This window comes from Struthio camelus, chromosome 8 (assembly GCF_040807025.1).
Source record: "Struthio camelus isolate bStrCam1 chromosome 8, bStrCam1.hap1, whole genome shotgun sequence".
In the NCBI taxonomy this organism is placed as follows: Eukaryota; Metazoa; Chordata; class Aves; order Struthioniformes; family Struthionidae; genus Struthio; species Struthio camelus.
The window spans coordinates 4,272,184-4,284,867 of NC_090949.1; the positions used below are offsets into that span (position 1 = coordinate 4,272,184).

At 45.6% G+C, this 12,684-nt stretch overlaps 1 protein-coding gene across 5 annotated transcripts in view; it reads left to right on the forward strand.

The window, feature by feature from the left end:
* COLGALT2 (collagen beta(1-O)galactosyltransferase 2) overlaps positions 1-12,684 on the forward strand; it is a 66,148-nt gene that overhangs the window by 41,334 nt on the left and 12,130 nt on the right. For all 5 annotated transcript variants that reach the window (XR_011142706.1, XR_011142707.1, XM_068953618.1 and 2 more), the window contains 4 exons: positions 4,424-4,534; positions 6,086-6,203; positions 6,972-7,106; positions 11,010-11,214. Coding sequence is in view for 3 of the 5 variants with exons in the window: in XM_068953617.1 (XP_068809718.1) it covers positions 4,424-4,534; positions 6,086-6,203; positions 6,972-7,106; positions 11,010-11,214 (569 nt within the window). In the remaining 2 variants the exon portion in view is untranslated. The remainder of the gene's footprint in view (positions 1-4,423; positions 4,535-6,085; positions 6,204-6,971; positions 7,107-11,009; positions 11,215-12,684) is intronic.

Genomic DNA, 12,684 nt, shown 5'->3' on the forward strand with positions numbered 1-12,684 from the left:
GTACCACTCCTGCTGTGGAGGTCTTTTCCAAGAGAATTCAGCCCAGGACACTTCCAGCGCAGTTTCTTTCATGTGATACTTTCTAGCCCTCAGTTTATAACTTGCAAACAGTCTCATCCCATGGCCCAATGTCACTGTGCCAGGCAGAGCACATGTGAAGGCTGCTCTGCCTATGTGGCTCAACCCTTCCTGAATGGTGTCATCACCCAGAGAAAGGACAGTCAGTTTTCCAGGCCTGAGGAGGGGTGAACCGCTGGCAGCAGATCACGAGTGGTGGTGGTGAGATTTGCAGCAGGGATGGCCGAACAGTCTTGAAACAGATTGAATCCGTTTCAATCTTGAAACTGGATTAAGAACCAACAGGGTCCAGCTGGTCCAAACTGTCTGAGTTAGGGTGCTGAAGTTTTAACTATGATACTCGGCCTCTTCAAGTCCTGTAGATTGCCGTGAGTATCCTGTTGTGCCTCTCATGGCTTGAGGAGCTGTTGCTGCCAGTAGAAACTCAAAACTCATATTTTCATTTACCTGTTTTCCTTAGCAGTGGTAGTCACTTAAAAATGACAATACTTGCCTGTTTTTCCATACAGTGGTATTGCAAGCACCATAGTTGCTACTTTTTTCTGGGGGAATAAGTGGACTGCAATGGTTCAGATATTACAATAGGAGCAAGTGTTGATTCACTTCACTACATCAAAATAAATTGTTCTGAAACTAATAGTGATAATTGCTTTTGGGAATGGCTTGATTGTTGCAACTTAGCTGGAAATCTTTTTTTTTTGCCAAACTGCTAGTCATAGGGGAGGTTTCATCCAAGGCATGACAAACTTTATTGCCTTTGAGAACTTTAGGCTTGGAAAAGTCCTGGAGACAGCAGTCCTTTATTTGTGCCAGAGCTTTGTCTCATCTATGCCTTTGTAAAATTCCATGGAGGTGTGAATTTACCTACTACATGACAACACTATTGCAGCTTGGACAGCAAAATCCTGTTTTTTCTTCTAGTGGCTTCCTCAGGGGTGGATCTGGAGATTTCTCGGGTTACCATTCATGTGTCTCAGTTGTGTCTGGAGCTTGTTAGCTGTCAGGGTCTTCTGGGATGAGGCTTTTTGAGGGAGACCCACTCTATGAGGAACAGGATGGAGAACCGTCACTGTATTTAGCATAAACTGCTCTTCAGGCTGATTAAATGCATTAGGAAAGGCTCTCCCTAGGCAGCCCCTAATGCAGGGTAAGATCAGTTAGTAGCAACTTTGGTTAGAGCTTTTAGTGTGCTGTGCCCCTCTCTTGGGACACTGGGCCTGTGCAGCAAAATTTCATGGGTCTAGGCCAGCTGGCCCCACAAGAATTGGAGGCTACAGCGTGCTTCAGTCGCCTTTGCCTTGTCTGGGGAAGCAATGAAGGGCTAGCTATTAAAGGGAGCTAGCTTTTGAGTGCAGACCTGCAGCATACATGTCACCCACTGTCCTTCAACCTTAAGGTTTCTTCTCCTAGTCAATGTTTGGGGCTTGATGAAGCAACTCTTAAGAGTCACTGGGAAACAGCTCTGCCTTGTTAATCACTTCCTCTGAGGCTGCGTGACCAGAGATTTTTGCTTTGTCAATGAAATTACCTTTCAGTTGAGAACTTGGGGGTTCTCTTGCTCTTCTTCCCTGCAAATAGCTCCCTTGCTAATACAATTTGGGCATGTGTGTGTGCATGCAAAGCTGAGTGGAGAAAAATCTCCTGGCTGAGATAAGGGAGGAGCTAGCGTAACACTGGGGCCAACTTGGCGACAGAGCTGAAGCTTCCCTTCCCTCGACTGCAGCAAACCCCACCACGTCTTCCCATTGATCTCCCGTGAAGTAGAAGCATCGGGAGGAGGTTTGCCAAGGTAAATGGGCATGTGCTTGTCCTGGTTCTGTGGGAGTTGTGTGCTTGCTTTGGAGGCTGCAGTATTCTCAAGACTAGCCTGGACTAGGCGAGCAGCATGGTAAAATGGACTCCGATAGTGGATACTGTCATCTCTGCTTGGCTTGCGTGATGCCTGATTGCAGTGCGGTCCCACTTGTATAACAAGAGCATGTTGGTATGACCAGAAAGACAGAGCTACTTTCACAATTCTCTGTGATATTTTAAGAACTTCAGGGTTGTCATTCGTTGACTGTGCAGCTCAGGTGTGAGAAGAAAGGAGAACAGGACTAGTGAAATGGCCTATAGGCCTAGCTGTGGGAGGACCAGGCAAGTGCCCTGAAACAAGGGCTTAGGTGGGTGATCTGAAATCCATAAAATACTTGTAGCAAATTTGACTTGGCACGGTCTGTTGATACCAACAGAGCAGTTTTAGCTGCAAGAAGACAACCTCCGTTTGCTTGCTGAATGGTCACTTTTTCATTATTTATTATTTTAATAAACAGAAATATATGTTTCACAAATAAACATCCTGTCCTTAAGTGATCCCATTCTTCTAGTTATAAATAAACTTATAACTGGAATTCTCGGTTCTCTTTTAATTTAAACCAGGCTAAATCCCGTGGGATTGATATCTTCCAGTTGCAAGAACTAGAAGGGGTTGGCTCATGCCCTGTCTGATTCTGAATGGTAGGAGTATATAATGATTTGGGGCTGAGGTCTTTTTTTTTTTTTCTTTTCTTTTTCTTGCCTGAAATAGCTTAAGTAGTTCAGGGTTTGGGATGTGCCCCCTTTTTACCTTCTGCACACCCTCCACTGCCTATGGTGTAGGCTGCAGCATGCTATGGGAAGTGCCTTTGGGTGTTTGGAGCTGGAGGGCAGCAATAAAGAAAGTGGCAGTGAATGGGGCACCTTTTCTGCACGCTTCCTTTAAGGACATGTTAAGTGGATTCACGTTTTACCCAGTCCTTGCTATGTTTCTCCAGGCCTCTTGGTAATACTTAATAAAGGGATTGTAAGTTCTCAGTGGAGCTTCCTGAGGGGTGGATAGGCTGTGGCCCAAGGTGGGGCTGTCCCCTGGTCTCAGCGCCCTGCCTTCTTGCCCAGAGAAGTGAACAGCGCTTTAGATCAAGGGAATTTGCCGTGGGCTTTGCCATGACCACGCGAGCTGCCAGGTTTTTCGTGTGCAAACACCCAGTGCCAGGGAACTGGAGGCTGGAAAGGAGCAGCTGGGAAGTAACTCAGCTTGCTTGCTCAATAACCTGAAGGTCTGAGGCTCCCAGGCAGAGGTGAGCTTGTGGCCTCTTTGGGAGCATTTTCCACGTGACTGCTGCCAGAGACGTGTTGTGTTTGAGTTTGCAAAGCTCTACTGCCCAGCTCCTGGGAAAAAAAACTGCTGCTGCCTGGGAGGATGGCAGAAACTGTAGTTGAAGCAGGTAGCTGTCTTCTCCCTCAAGGTTTTAGTAGAATATAATGTGTGCGCAAGGCTCCTTGGTAGCCTTTGTGTCAAGAAACAGCAAGAAAGCAAGTTGCTTCCGTCCGAGTTTCAGCCTTGCTGCTTGCTGGCTAAAGCAGGGGTGTGAAGGAGGTGCCAGTCCTGGCACGTTACACGTTCCTGCCTTCCCCTGCCACCTGTGCGCTCGACTTGCCCATACAGAGAGCAGTTGTGAGGGTCCGTGCTACTTGTAGGTTGCAAATTGGAGGCAAGCAGCTCCCTAGACCCTGGCTATAATTATCCCTGTATAATTATCCATGCGAGCTGCCAGTGTGGTGTTCCTGCCCTCCTCCTAGCTGTGCGTTAGCAGGGGCCCCCCTTTAGTGTAATTGCAGAGCCCCCAATCCTAGCATGTGTTATTTCTAGGCTGTAGGGTGAGGCAGTGTGGTACGAGTGCTCGAAGCTGGGCTGTGCAGCATTAACGGCGGACTCGTGGGACAGTACATCAAACAGAGCAAACTCCCGCTGCTTCTAGATATACAGCCTTTGTGGCTAACTTACCTAAGGCTGCTCATCCCATGTGATACTTTGTCCTTTCCAAATGATGAACTGATTAGATTTGAAGGGATGCAGCTCTGAGAGTCAACAAGGAGAATTTACCGTGAGAGCATTAAGAGCAGGATTCAATCCTGTGTCTGCTTCAGACAGTGACAAAGCTGCTGTGATTCCTGTGAGGCAGGATCAGGTTGCTAAAGCGGGGAGTGGTGTGCAGGGTTGCCTAAGTTAAGGGAGTAGTTTCACTTTGTGAGGAAGTGGGGCTCTGCTGGATGCCTGAACAAGGACTTGCATGTCTGTGGAGTTGCCCTGAGTTCTGCCAGAAGTTGAATGTGCTTCTAAGAAACAGGTTCTGCCTACGTTTGACTCATTTACCAGCCGGGAAAAGACAAAGAAAGTCAGGAACGCAACTTCTCCGGTACCGTCAGAGGTCTTGTAGGCCAGGGCAAATGGGCAGACTTCGAGGGACTTAATGTGTTCATCTCATGCTTGCTCCTTACACCTAAATCTTGTGTTAATAGGGCTTTTTTTGGCTCTCGTTTTTTCCAGGGCAGCCACTGACCACAATGTTGATAACACCACAGCAATCCTTAGAGAGTGGCTGAAGAACGTGCAGAACCTCTATCACTATGTGGAGTGGAGGCCGATGGAGGACCCCCAGTGAGTACTGCAGTGGGGGGCTGACTGAAGCTATTAGGAATATATGTCAAACTTTGTAGGTTTTTCTGATTGCAAACCAGGGCATGTATTAAACATCCAACCATGAAAACATGATTTTTGCAGCGTCAGTCCCATTCGGACTCTGGTAGAGCATATAGAAGAGTGTCTGACTTTCGTGAAGCAGCTCATGCAGAACTTCAGAGCAGAAAGTTTCCATTCAGTTGTTTAGCATGTGCAGCTGCTCTATTTGCATGGTAAACAGATCACATCCAAAGCTTCCGAGATTAAAAACTGTCATTTTTATTTGCAAGGGAGCAGAGAAATCATAGCCCGTTCTTATGGTTTATATGAAAACTGTGTCCCTGCTATCAAATACTCGGTAAGTTCTGAGCCCAAGAACTAGATTTAATTCAGTATAGCCTTATGCCTTTGCACGACTTGCAGGATCATTACTTTGAAATATGCTGTTAGGTTTAAAGAGCATCTCCTGTTAAGGAATGAAGGATGACACCTATCTATACGTAGAATTTCAAAGTGGAAGAATGTTGTTTGTTGGTTTTTCTATTATCATTGTTGTTTAACATCAGCGGTCCCTTTTTTGCTCTGTCTTCTGTTTTTCTGATCAAGGAGAAGTGTATCAGCTTCCCCTTTGTTTGGGCTTGCTTGCACTTTCAAGGTCCTCAGTGCAGTTGTGGGGTATTTGTCCTGCAAACCCACAGGGGGAATGCATGTTTTACTGATTTTTTTTAATCCTTCAATTGGAATTCTAATTTCTTAATGTTGTTGAATTTGGCTTTTTTACCTTTTGTAAAAAGTTTTTGAAATCCTTAGTTTCTTTGCTGACTTATGCTGGCACTGTTTCAAAGCCCTGAATGTTTCTCTCGCACAAGGATCTGTCCCTAAGTTTCCTTCCATCTCTGTTATGAAGATTTTGCTTTTAGACCTGATCCTGAAAACAGAAACCTGCGCATAATTTTGCTCACGTGACTGGGCCCCTGAGGTTGGGTGTTTGTAGATTTAAAGGCTCATATCAGGATGTCTTAACAGTTATTGTTAGTGCCCATACCCTGAGGGAGTCCAAAGTGCTGTTCGTTCTTCACGTCCCTAGCTGTGTTGATTTTGCTGGGCTAAAGAAGCCTTAAAGCCTAGCAGAAGACAGGGGACTTTCTGCCAGAGGGTCATATGAGGTAAATCACCTTCAGTTCATTCCAGTGGGGTAACCCCTGCTTACGTCATGGGGGGGCCTGGCCTGCTGCAGAAGAAGCTGCTGTTTTTGATAGTGCTGTTTTGCCTGCGGCCACTTGGCAGCAAATGCTGCCGTGTTGCTTCTTCTCCAGTGCCCTGTGTACGTATGCCAGCACGAAGGTTGGAATCTGTTTCCCTCAGAACCTGCCTTTCATTTTTTGCTTTCCTGGGTTGCCTGAGGTGACTCTAACTGTTTTTCTTTTGCACTGAAGTCAGCAAGGAAACCTTATGACCCTCTTTCTGACTGTGTTGATAGGGACCAGACATGGGTGCTATCACAGGTTCCTTTTTCTTTTTCTTTGCTAGGTCTTACCCAGAAGAAATTGGACCAAAACATTGGCCAAGCTCCCGATTTACCCATGTCATGAAACTCCGACAGGCTGCCCTTCACGCTGCACGAGAGAAGTGGTCAGACTACGTCTTGGTAGGTTTGAGGGAAATGAATCAAGGTTTGATTTATTAACTCTTCTCAGGCAAAAGCTTCTTAGGTAGTCACTTCAGTACTTGGGGCTGTCAGAAAGTTTCCTCTCCATCTATTGAAAAACCTCTCTGCAGTGAGCTGCCTTGTGTCATTTCTTGGTCTGATGAGCAAGAAAACTTGGAGCTGTGGGACTTTCTCCACAGGGCTTGGGGCTCAGGCTTAGGATCATGTTTGTCAGGATTGAATATAACCCTGGTGGTGGGTAGGTGCCCTGCAAAGAGTCACACAGAATGAAACCCAACCTGTTATTGATAAAACTTAAGGGAGATATTCAGCAGAACAGTTGTGGGAAGATGTGTGCCTTTGGTCACTATAGCAGCAGTTAGTGGTGGTGGTCTCAGCTTGTGAACAAGATGAGGCTGTGAGGCCTGTTTTTTTTTTTTTTTTTTTTTTAATAGCCTCTTTGCAGAACAAACCTGTCCTAAGTTTTGGGTGATGTAATTTTCCCTTACAACTCCCTTGCCCCAGTTTTGGAGTGACGTGCTGTGGAGTCAGAGGGAAGCTCTGCATCTTTTCTGATCTTAGAGCTGTGCCTCTGGGGCTGCCATTCCTGGGTTCTCCTATAAGGGGTATTTGTCCTGTGATATCAAAACCCCCAGCTCAGTGGTTTTTGCCAACATATCTCGTGTCTCTGGTCACCTTGTTCCCAGGAAAGCATATTGTTTTGTCTAATGACGGATTTCTTTTTCTCTTTCCCTCTTTCTTCTCTAGTTCATTGATGCAGATAATTTGCTGACCAACCCACAAACCCTGAACCTGATGATAGCAGAAAACAAAACGTTGGTAGCGCCAATGCTCGAGTCTCGCTCTCTCTATTCTAACTTCTGGTGTGGCATCACCCCCCAGGCAAGTGACCTCATGAGTGGTGCTGGGTGGCTGCACGAGCTGTATGTTTTCTGAGGCCTTCTTGCCTGTGTCTGTGAAGCGGTAGGCATGTCTTCTGTTCTGTGGTCTCTCCCAGCTGCTTCTGTAGTGTGATCTGCTCCCTTTTCTGAAAAGAAGCTGCTCTGTTTCTGAAACATGCAGAGGTAATATTACGTAGTGATGGTAGCAGTATCAAAAACTTGCCTAAGCTTGCATCTCTCTCAGAAGTGAGGCCCCAGATCTTGTGCAGGTTATGTTTGGGAAAGGACCAATGTGTTTAGGGAACCCAGGAATAAGGGACGAGAGAAAATTGCAGTCTGTGAATGCTTGTTTTTCAGACTTTGTGTTCTAATGGTGTGGTTCTAAGTATGAGCAAAGCTGTACGTGTTCTGCACTGGGTGGGCAGGCTCATTACTGAAATTTGCTTCCTCATCTAAGATTCTTCACTTGAAAAAGCTGAGTCTGAAGGAAGCTGAGTTTGCTCGAGTGATGCTGTTCCTAACCAAAAGTCCTGGAAAATGATACAATCCCACTAAATACGTAAGAAAATACCAATAAACCCACAGTCACACCAGTATTTATTTGAGGTGGTACCATATGTTTGCGTAATCTGAAGGGGGTTAAAGGGCTTAGTGGATATTTTTACACTGTCTTTCTTGTATACTGATGCTAATTTGTGAAGAATTTGCTTTTCCTTTTGCAGCTCTCCACACACAAACAAGGTTTATGTAGTGGGGTAACACCCTTTGCCTGGAAGGGCGCGTGTGTGTGTGCTGGTGTACTTGTGTAAAGGGTACTGGTGTAAAGGACAAGAGCTGATCTTGGAAAGTAGAGTTGCATATTGCCTTTTCAAACTTCAATACCATGGGAGATATAAGACATTAAAATGTTGTGCATAGTAGAAATAGCATTATTTTTAGAGCCAGGATGAGGTTCAGCTATCACTTTACAAGCTAATCTATATCATCTTGTCTATAGAAGGGTTTTAATATGAGAATCAGTTATATAGAGTGGCGGGTCTATTTCCAAAAGTTTTTGGGTTTTTTTGCCTTTTTTCACAGTTTTTCTTTGAAGTGTCCTTGATTAAGCCCTTAGATGCCCTCTCTAAGACCTTCCAGCTGGGACAGGGACCCTAGGTAATGCTTTTTTCTGCCAGCCCACAGGTAAACCCCAGTAAGAGATCAGTAGTTTTTTGATCTGTTCTTCACTCTGCTGCCATCATATATATTTTGTTGTCCTTTGGGAGGTAGGATCCTAAGCTGTATGTCTCCTAGGATAGCAAAAGTTTTTTGTTCTCTTGGAAATTCACCCTTTGCTGCCCATGTTTGCCTTAGAAGGCTTCAGGACCTCCATTCTCCTTCCTTCCCAAGATTATTGTCTTTCCTTCTTCTTAAAGACAGGCTTGCTCTACTGCATATGCAGATGTCTTTAAGCCTGAGCGGCACATACGGGTATGAGCTTTCTTGAGGCATGCAAATAAGAGTATTTTAGAGTGGTTCCACAGTCCTGCCTTTCCCTACACTCTTGCTTTATTCCAGAGACCTATCCACATTACTAATTTTTCATTTTGTTGTTATTGCTGGAATGAAACAAGGAGTAAACTCTGTTTTCCCGTTCTTCTATTTACATGCTTTAAAATGTCACTCTCTGCAGTATTGCCAAGGACATAAGTAGGACTGCAGGTGGAGTAAAAATGTAACAACTGTACTGAGTCAGACCAAAGATCTGTCTTATAGTGATTCCTCTCAGATGCCTAGGGAGGAGTAGTAGAAAAACACGGCAAACATGTAAGTGAATGATACTTCCCCAGAATATTTTTCCATCCTCCAGCAATCTCCTCTGGGACTTCTTGAGGAAAAACACTATGTTTAAAGCGCTAAGTGAGATTTTCTGTCCTGCAAACCACTGTTTGGACCCTTTTTTGGTACCCACACCATCCTATAGTCAGAAGTTCCTCAGCTCAGGCTAATTACTTTAGTAGAAGTAGCAGGAAAATACCTTGAACTTTCCAAACTCTTGGGAGTTAAATGTATAGATAAGAAAAGGTGGTGAGTGGGGATTGTTTGCTTGTTTCAGTTTTTATTTTAGAATGGAGGCATAAACTTCATAGGGGATTTTGCTTTACGTTTTTAAGGTTAAGTGCGGAAACATCCAGGTTCTCCGCTGATGTAAATCAGGATTGCTCTGCAGTCTGTAGTGAATCTGTGCCTGTGTGTACCAGTCTCAGCCCTGGTCCCTAGTGTTAACTTCTCCAGTAATAGGTTCCCATCATTACCAGCATTATCTGAGGAAAAGGAAGAAAACTAGCAGCAAATGCAACTTGAAGACTTATGGGAAAAAGCTGCTCAAATTGGAAACAAAAAAAAAGTTTCTGCTTTGTTTTTATTTTTTCTTATCTTTAGTTGCTGGAGCTTGTTTCCATGCTCTCAGTCCCACAGCTTCAAGCTGCTCCCAGCCTTGCTGTCCCTGGGAGTTTGGGGAGGGAATAACAGCTGGAGCACACCCTGAAACAGCCTCTGGTGCTGAGCAACAGCAAGCCAAACCCAGCTCCAGACAGCTTGACGTTTAGATGTCATGAAGCTAACCTTAGGAAAGCATGGCAGCGGTGTTGACAAGTTGGGCATCTTTCCTGATTACATGCGATTTACGTGCAGCAAAAAGCCTAAAACTCCTGTAGCGAGTGGAGGAAGGAGGAAGGTCTACTTTCCAGCATCATTCACCTGTGGGCATTCTTGGATGTCTATTAAAGGTTGCATGTCTTAGCCCTTCCGTCAGCTGGAAACCTGATACGATGTCTACCTGCTCACTTCTTTTCATTAAAGTCAGAATGGCTGTGTTTGAGACATCTAGTTCTCAGATATGTTCAGAAGGTGTTTGTAGGCGAGAGGGGGATCAACAGATGCATAGACAGATAGATGCACTGTATGATTGCATGCACCACACTTCTACAGAGAACCGGGATAAAGTGATTCTGCAGAGATTAGCTCAGCTATTGTTGCTAGGGTATTCATGGAAAATGTAACATTTATTATTTTAACTTATTTTAGTGACTCATCATTTCTGTAAAGACCAGAATCTGCTCTGGATTCAACCCTCAGCCATGTTCAGATGTCTCATTGGTGCATTAGGACTTTATCTCTGGAGGAATTCAGTGCATTTATTTCCCAAATGGATAACTGCAGCTATACTGCACCTGCAAAACCAGCTGTGAGCTGCACAACGTGGGTGATGCACCCACGGCACTGGAAGGCTAACAAAGCTTGTGGTTACAGTGAAATAAGCTGACTGAAGTGCCTCCCCCAGACAGACTCTGTGGGGAGAGCTCAGGAGTGGGTATTAAAGCTGCCTGCCCATGGGACAAAACTTCCAGCTAGTCCCTGGGATGGAGGAAGCAGCAACTCTTACACTGCTGACGAAGGCTGACGTGTTGCCTTCGCTGCAGTGAAGCAAATGCTTTTTAAAATGATGGTCAGCATTAATTTACAGATCCTACTCTGTGAGACACTGTCCTTCGTGCCTGTTGAACTGGAGGATGTCAGGTGTGCTCAGCGCCTTGCAGCATCGCACCTGAGAATCTGTGTGCAAAGAAAGTTTTTTTGTGAGCCAGGAGAAAACAGTCCTGGGTTTGACGCTTTGTTGCAAGGGATTTTTGCAGAGGAAAGGCTTGGGTTTTCAAGGGCTGCTAAGAAGACAGGGTCAAGCTGTAACCTCTGGGACAGTGATTGTTTCTAACCATTTGCTCAGTCCTTTCCAAACACTTCAAAATCTGAGAACTGGGCACTGACCCGTCTTTACAGGGGAGGGCTGAGGGCCAGAGCTTTTGCTAGGGAGAGCCTGTAAAACAGAAGTCTCTTGTAACAAGCAGCCCACTCATTGTGTTTTCAGGGCTATTACAAAAGGACCCTGGATTATCCCCTGATTCGGGAATGGAAGAGGACAGGCTGCTTTGCTGTCCCGATGGTTCATTCCACATTCCTCATTGACCTGAGGAAAGAAGCCTCCACCAAGCTGATGTTCTACCCGCCCCACCAGGACTACACCTGGAGCTTTGACGATATCATTGTCTTTGCCTTCTCCAGTCGCCAAGCAGGTATGTCCAGAGCCTTCCCCGGGGTGGATTCACCAGCAGTTCTTTTTTTTGAAAGCAAAATCAGGGTAACTTTCAGATGAATGGTGTGAAGTCTGGCTGGATGGGCTGTGCTGAGAGGAAATCTCTGCCAGGCCAGGGTGCGTTAGAGCTGGTGTGTGAGGTGTAGGATCACTGCATACTTGACATTGCTTCGTGTGTACTTTTGGAGAGCTGGTTGAGTATGGTGCTTGCTCAGGGCCCTTGGGGCACAGCGGAGGGGAAACGTGTACTGCTCTGGCAGATGCTAAGATCACTGTCTGCTGTGCAGTGGAAGGATTTCAGTTAGACCTGAAATACAAAAGTCAGGGTCTTTTGGGGCTAAGTCACAAACTCAGTGTCCTCTTCCCTTATCTGGAAGAGTTGTTTGTGGGTCCCATGAGTAATGTACAGCTCGTGCTGTCCTTCTCCTTTTTGCAAAAGAGGCAAAGTTAAGGTGGGAAGGAGGGGGGACAGACAAATGGAGAGAAACTGAAGCAAAGCAACATAGCTCGTCACTGGCAGTCACTTCTGGAGAAGAGACAGGCTGAGCAGACTGCCTTTCCCCTGTTTTCAGACCAGTGCAGCAGCCACCAGCTGTTTGCAGCTTTGCTTTTAGTGATCCTTCTGGTTTGAAGCTCCTGGCAACACTGCAAAATACAGTGTTGTCTTGGCAGACTATGCAGGTCTTCTTAAAACTCAACTGAAATGAGGTGAGGGGACATAAAGTGAGAAAGGCAAATCACAGTCAGAAGAGAGGCAGTAAGAGCCAAAATTATAGCCCTTAGGAGGCAGAGGAACTGCTTCCTAAGATGTGAACTTGCAGGGCCTTTAGGGTCTGAGTGACTTTCAGAGTCAGGATGTTGGTATGTTGACTGCAGACGAGAACAGAGGTGGAAGTCTGGACAGCACAGCAGGCTCCTTCAAGTCTATCTGCCCTGCTTGTTCCCTTCTGACAGCTCTCCCAGAAATGTAGCACCCAACAAGTGCCGTAGCTGCATTGCATTAACTCCAGCTGCTTAAGAACTATTTCAGGGATTCGAATCCATCTTTTTTCCCCTGTATCCTAGCGCTGTAGCTTTCTCTGATGCTGACCCATGACACGAACAGCTTTGTTTCAGCAGTCCAGCCCATTGGTCCCAGTTTGCTGACTTGTGTCCTGGGCTTAGTTTTGTCACTCCAGATAAAAGGATGACATACGAGTTCAGAAATGTGAAAAATGATTGGATTTAGAGGTAAACTTCTCTTCAGAGTAATTTCCCTTAGTTCCCTGAAGTCGCAATAGCGTTGGCTTTTGTCCAGGCCAAATACCACACTTACTGTCTCAGATCAAACCATCAGTCTTGAACAACGGATCCTGCTGCTTGAAACAACTGTTAAATGATGCTCCAGAGAGACTGTCCCGCTTCTGCTCAGAGGACATGGACACTTCCTTAGTGGGAGCACTGACTTGGA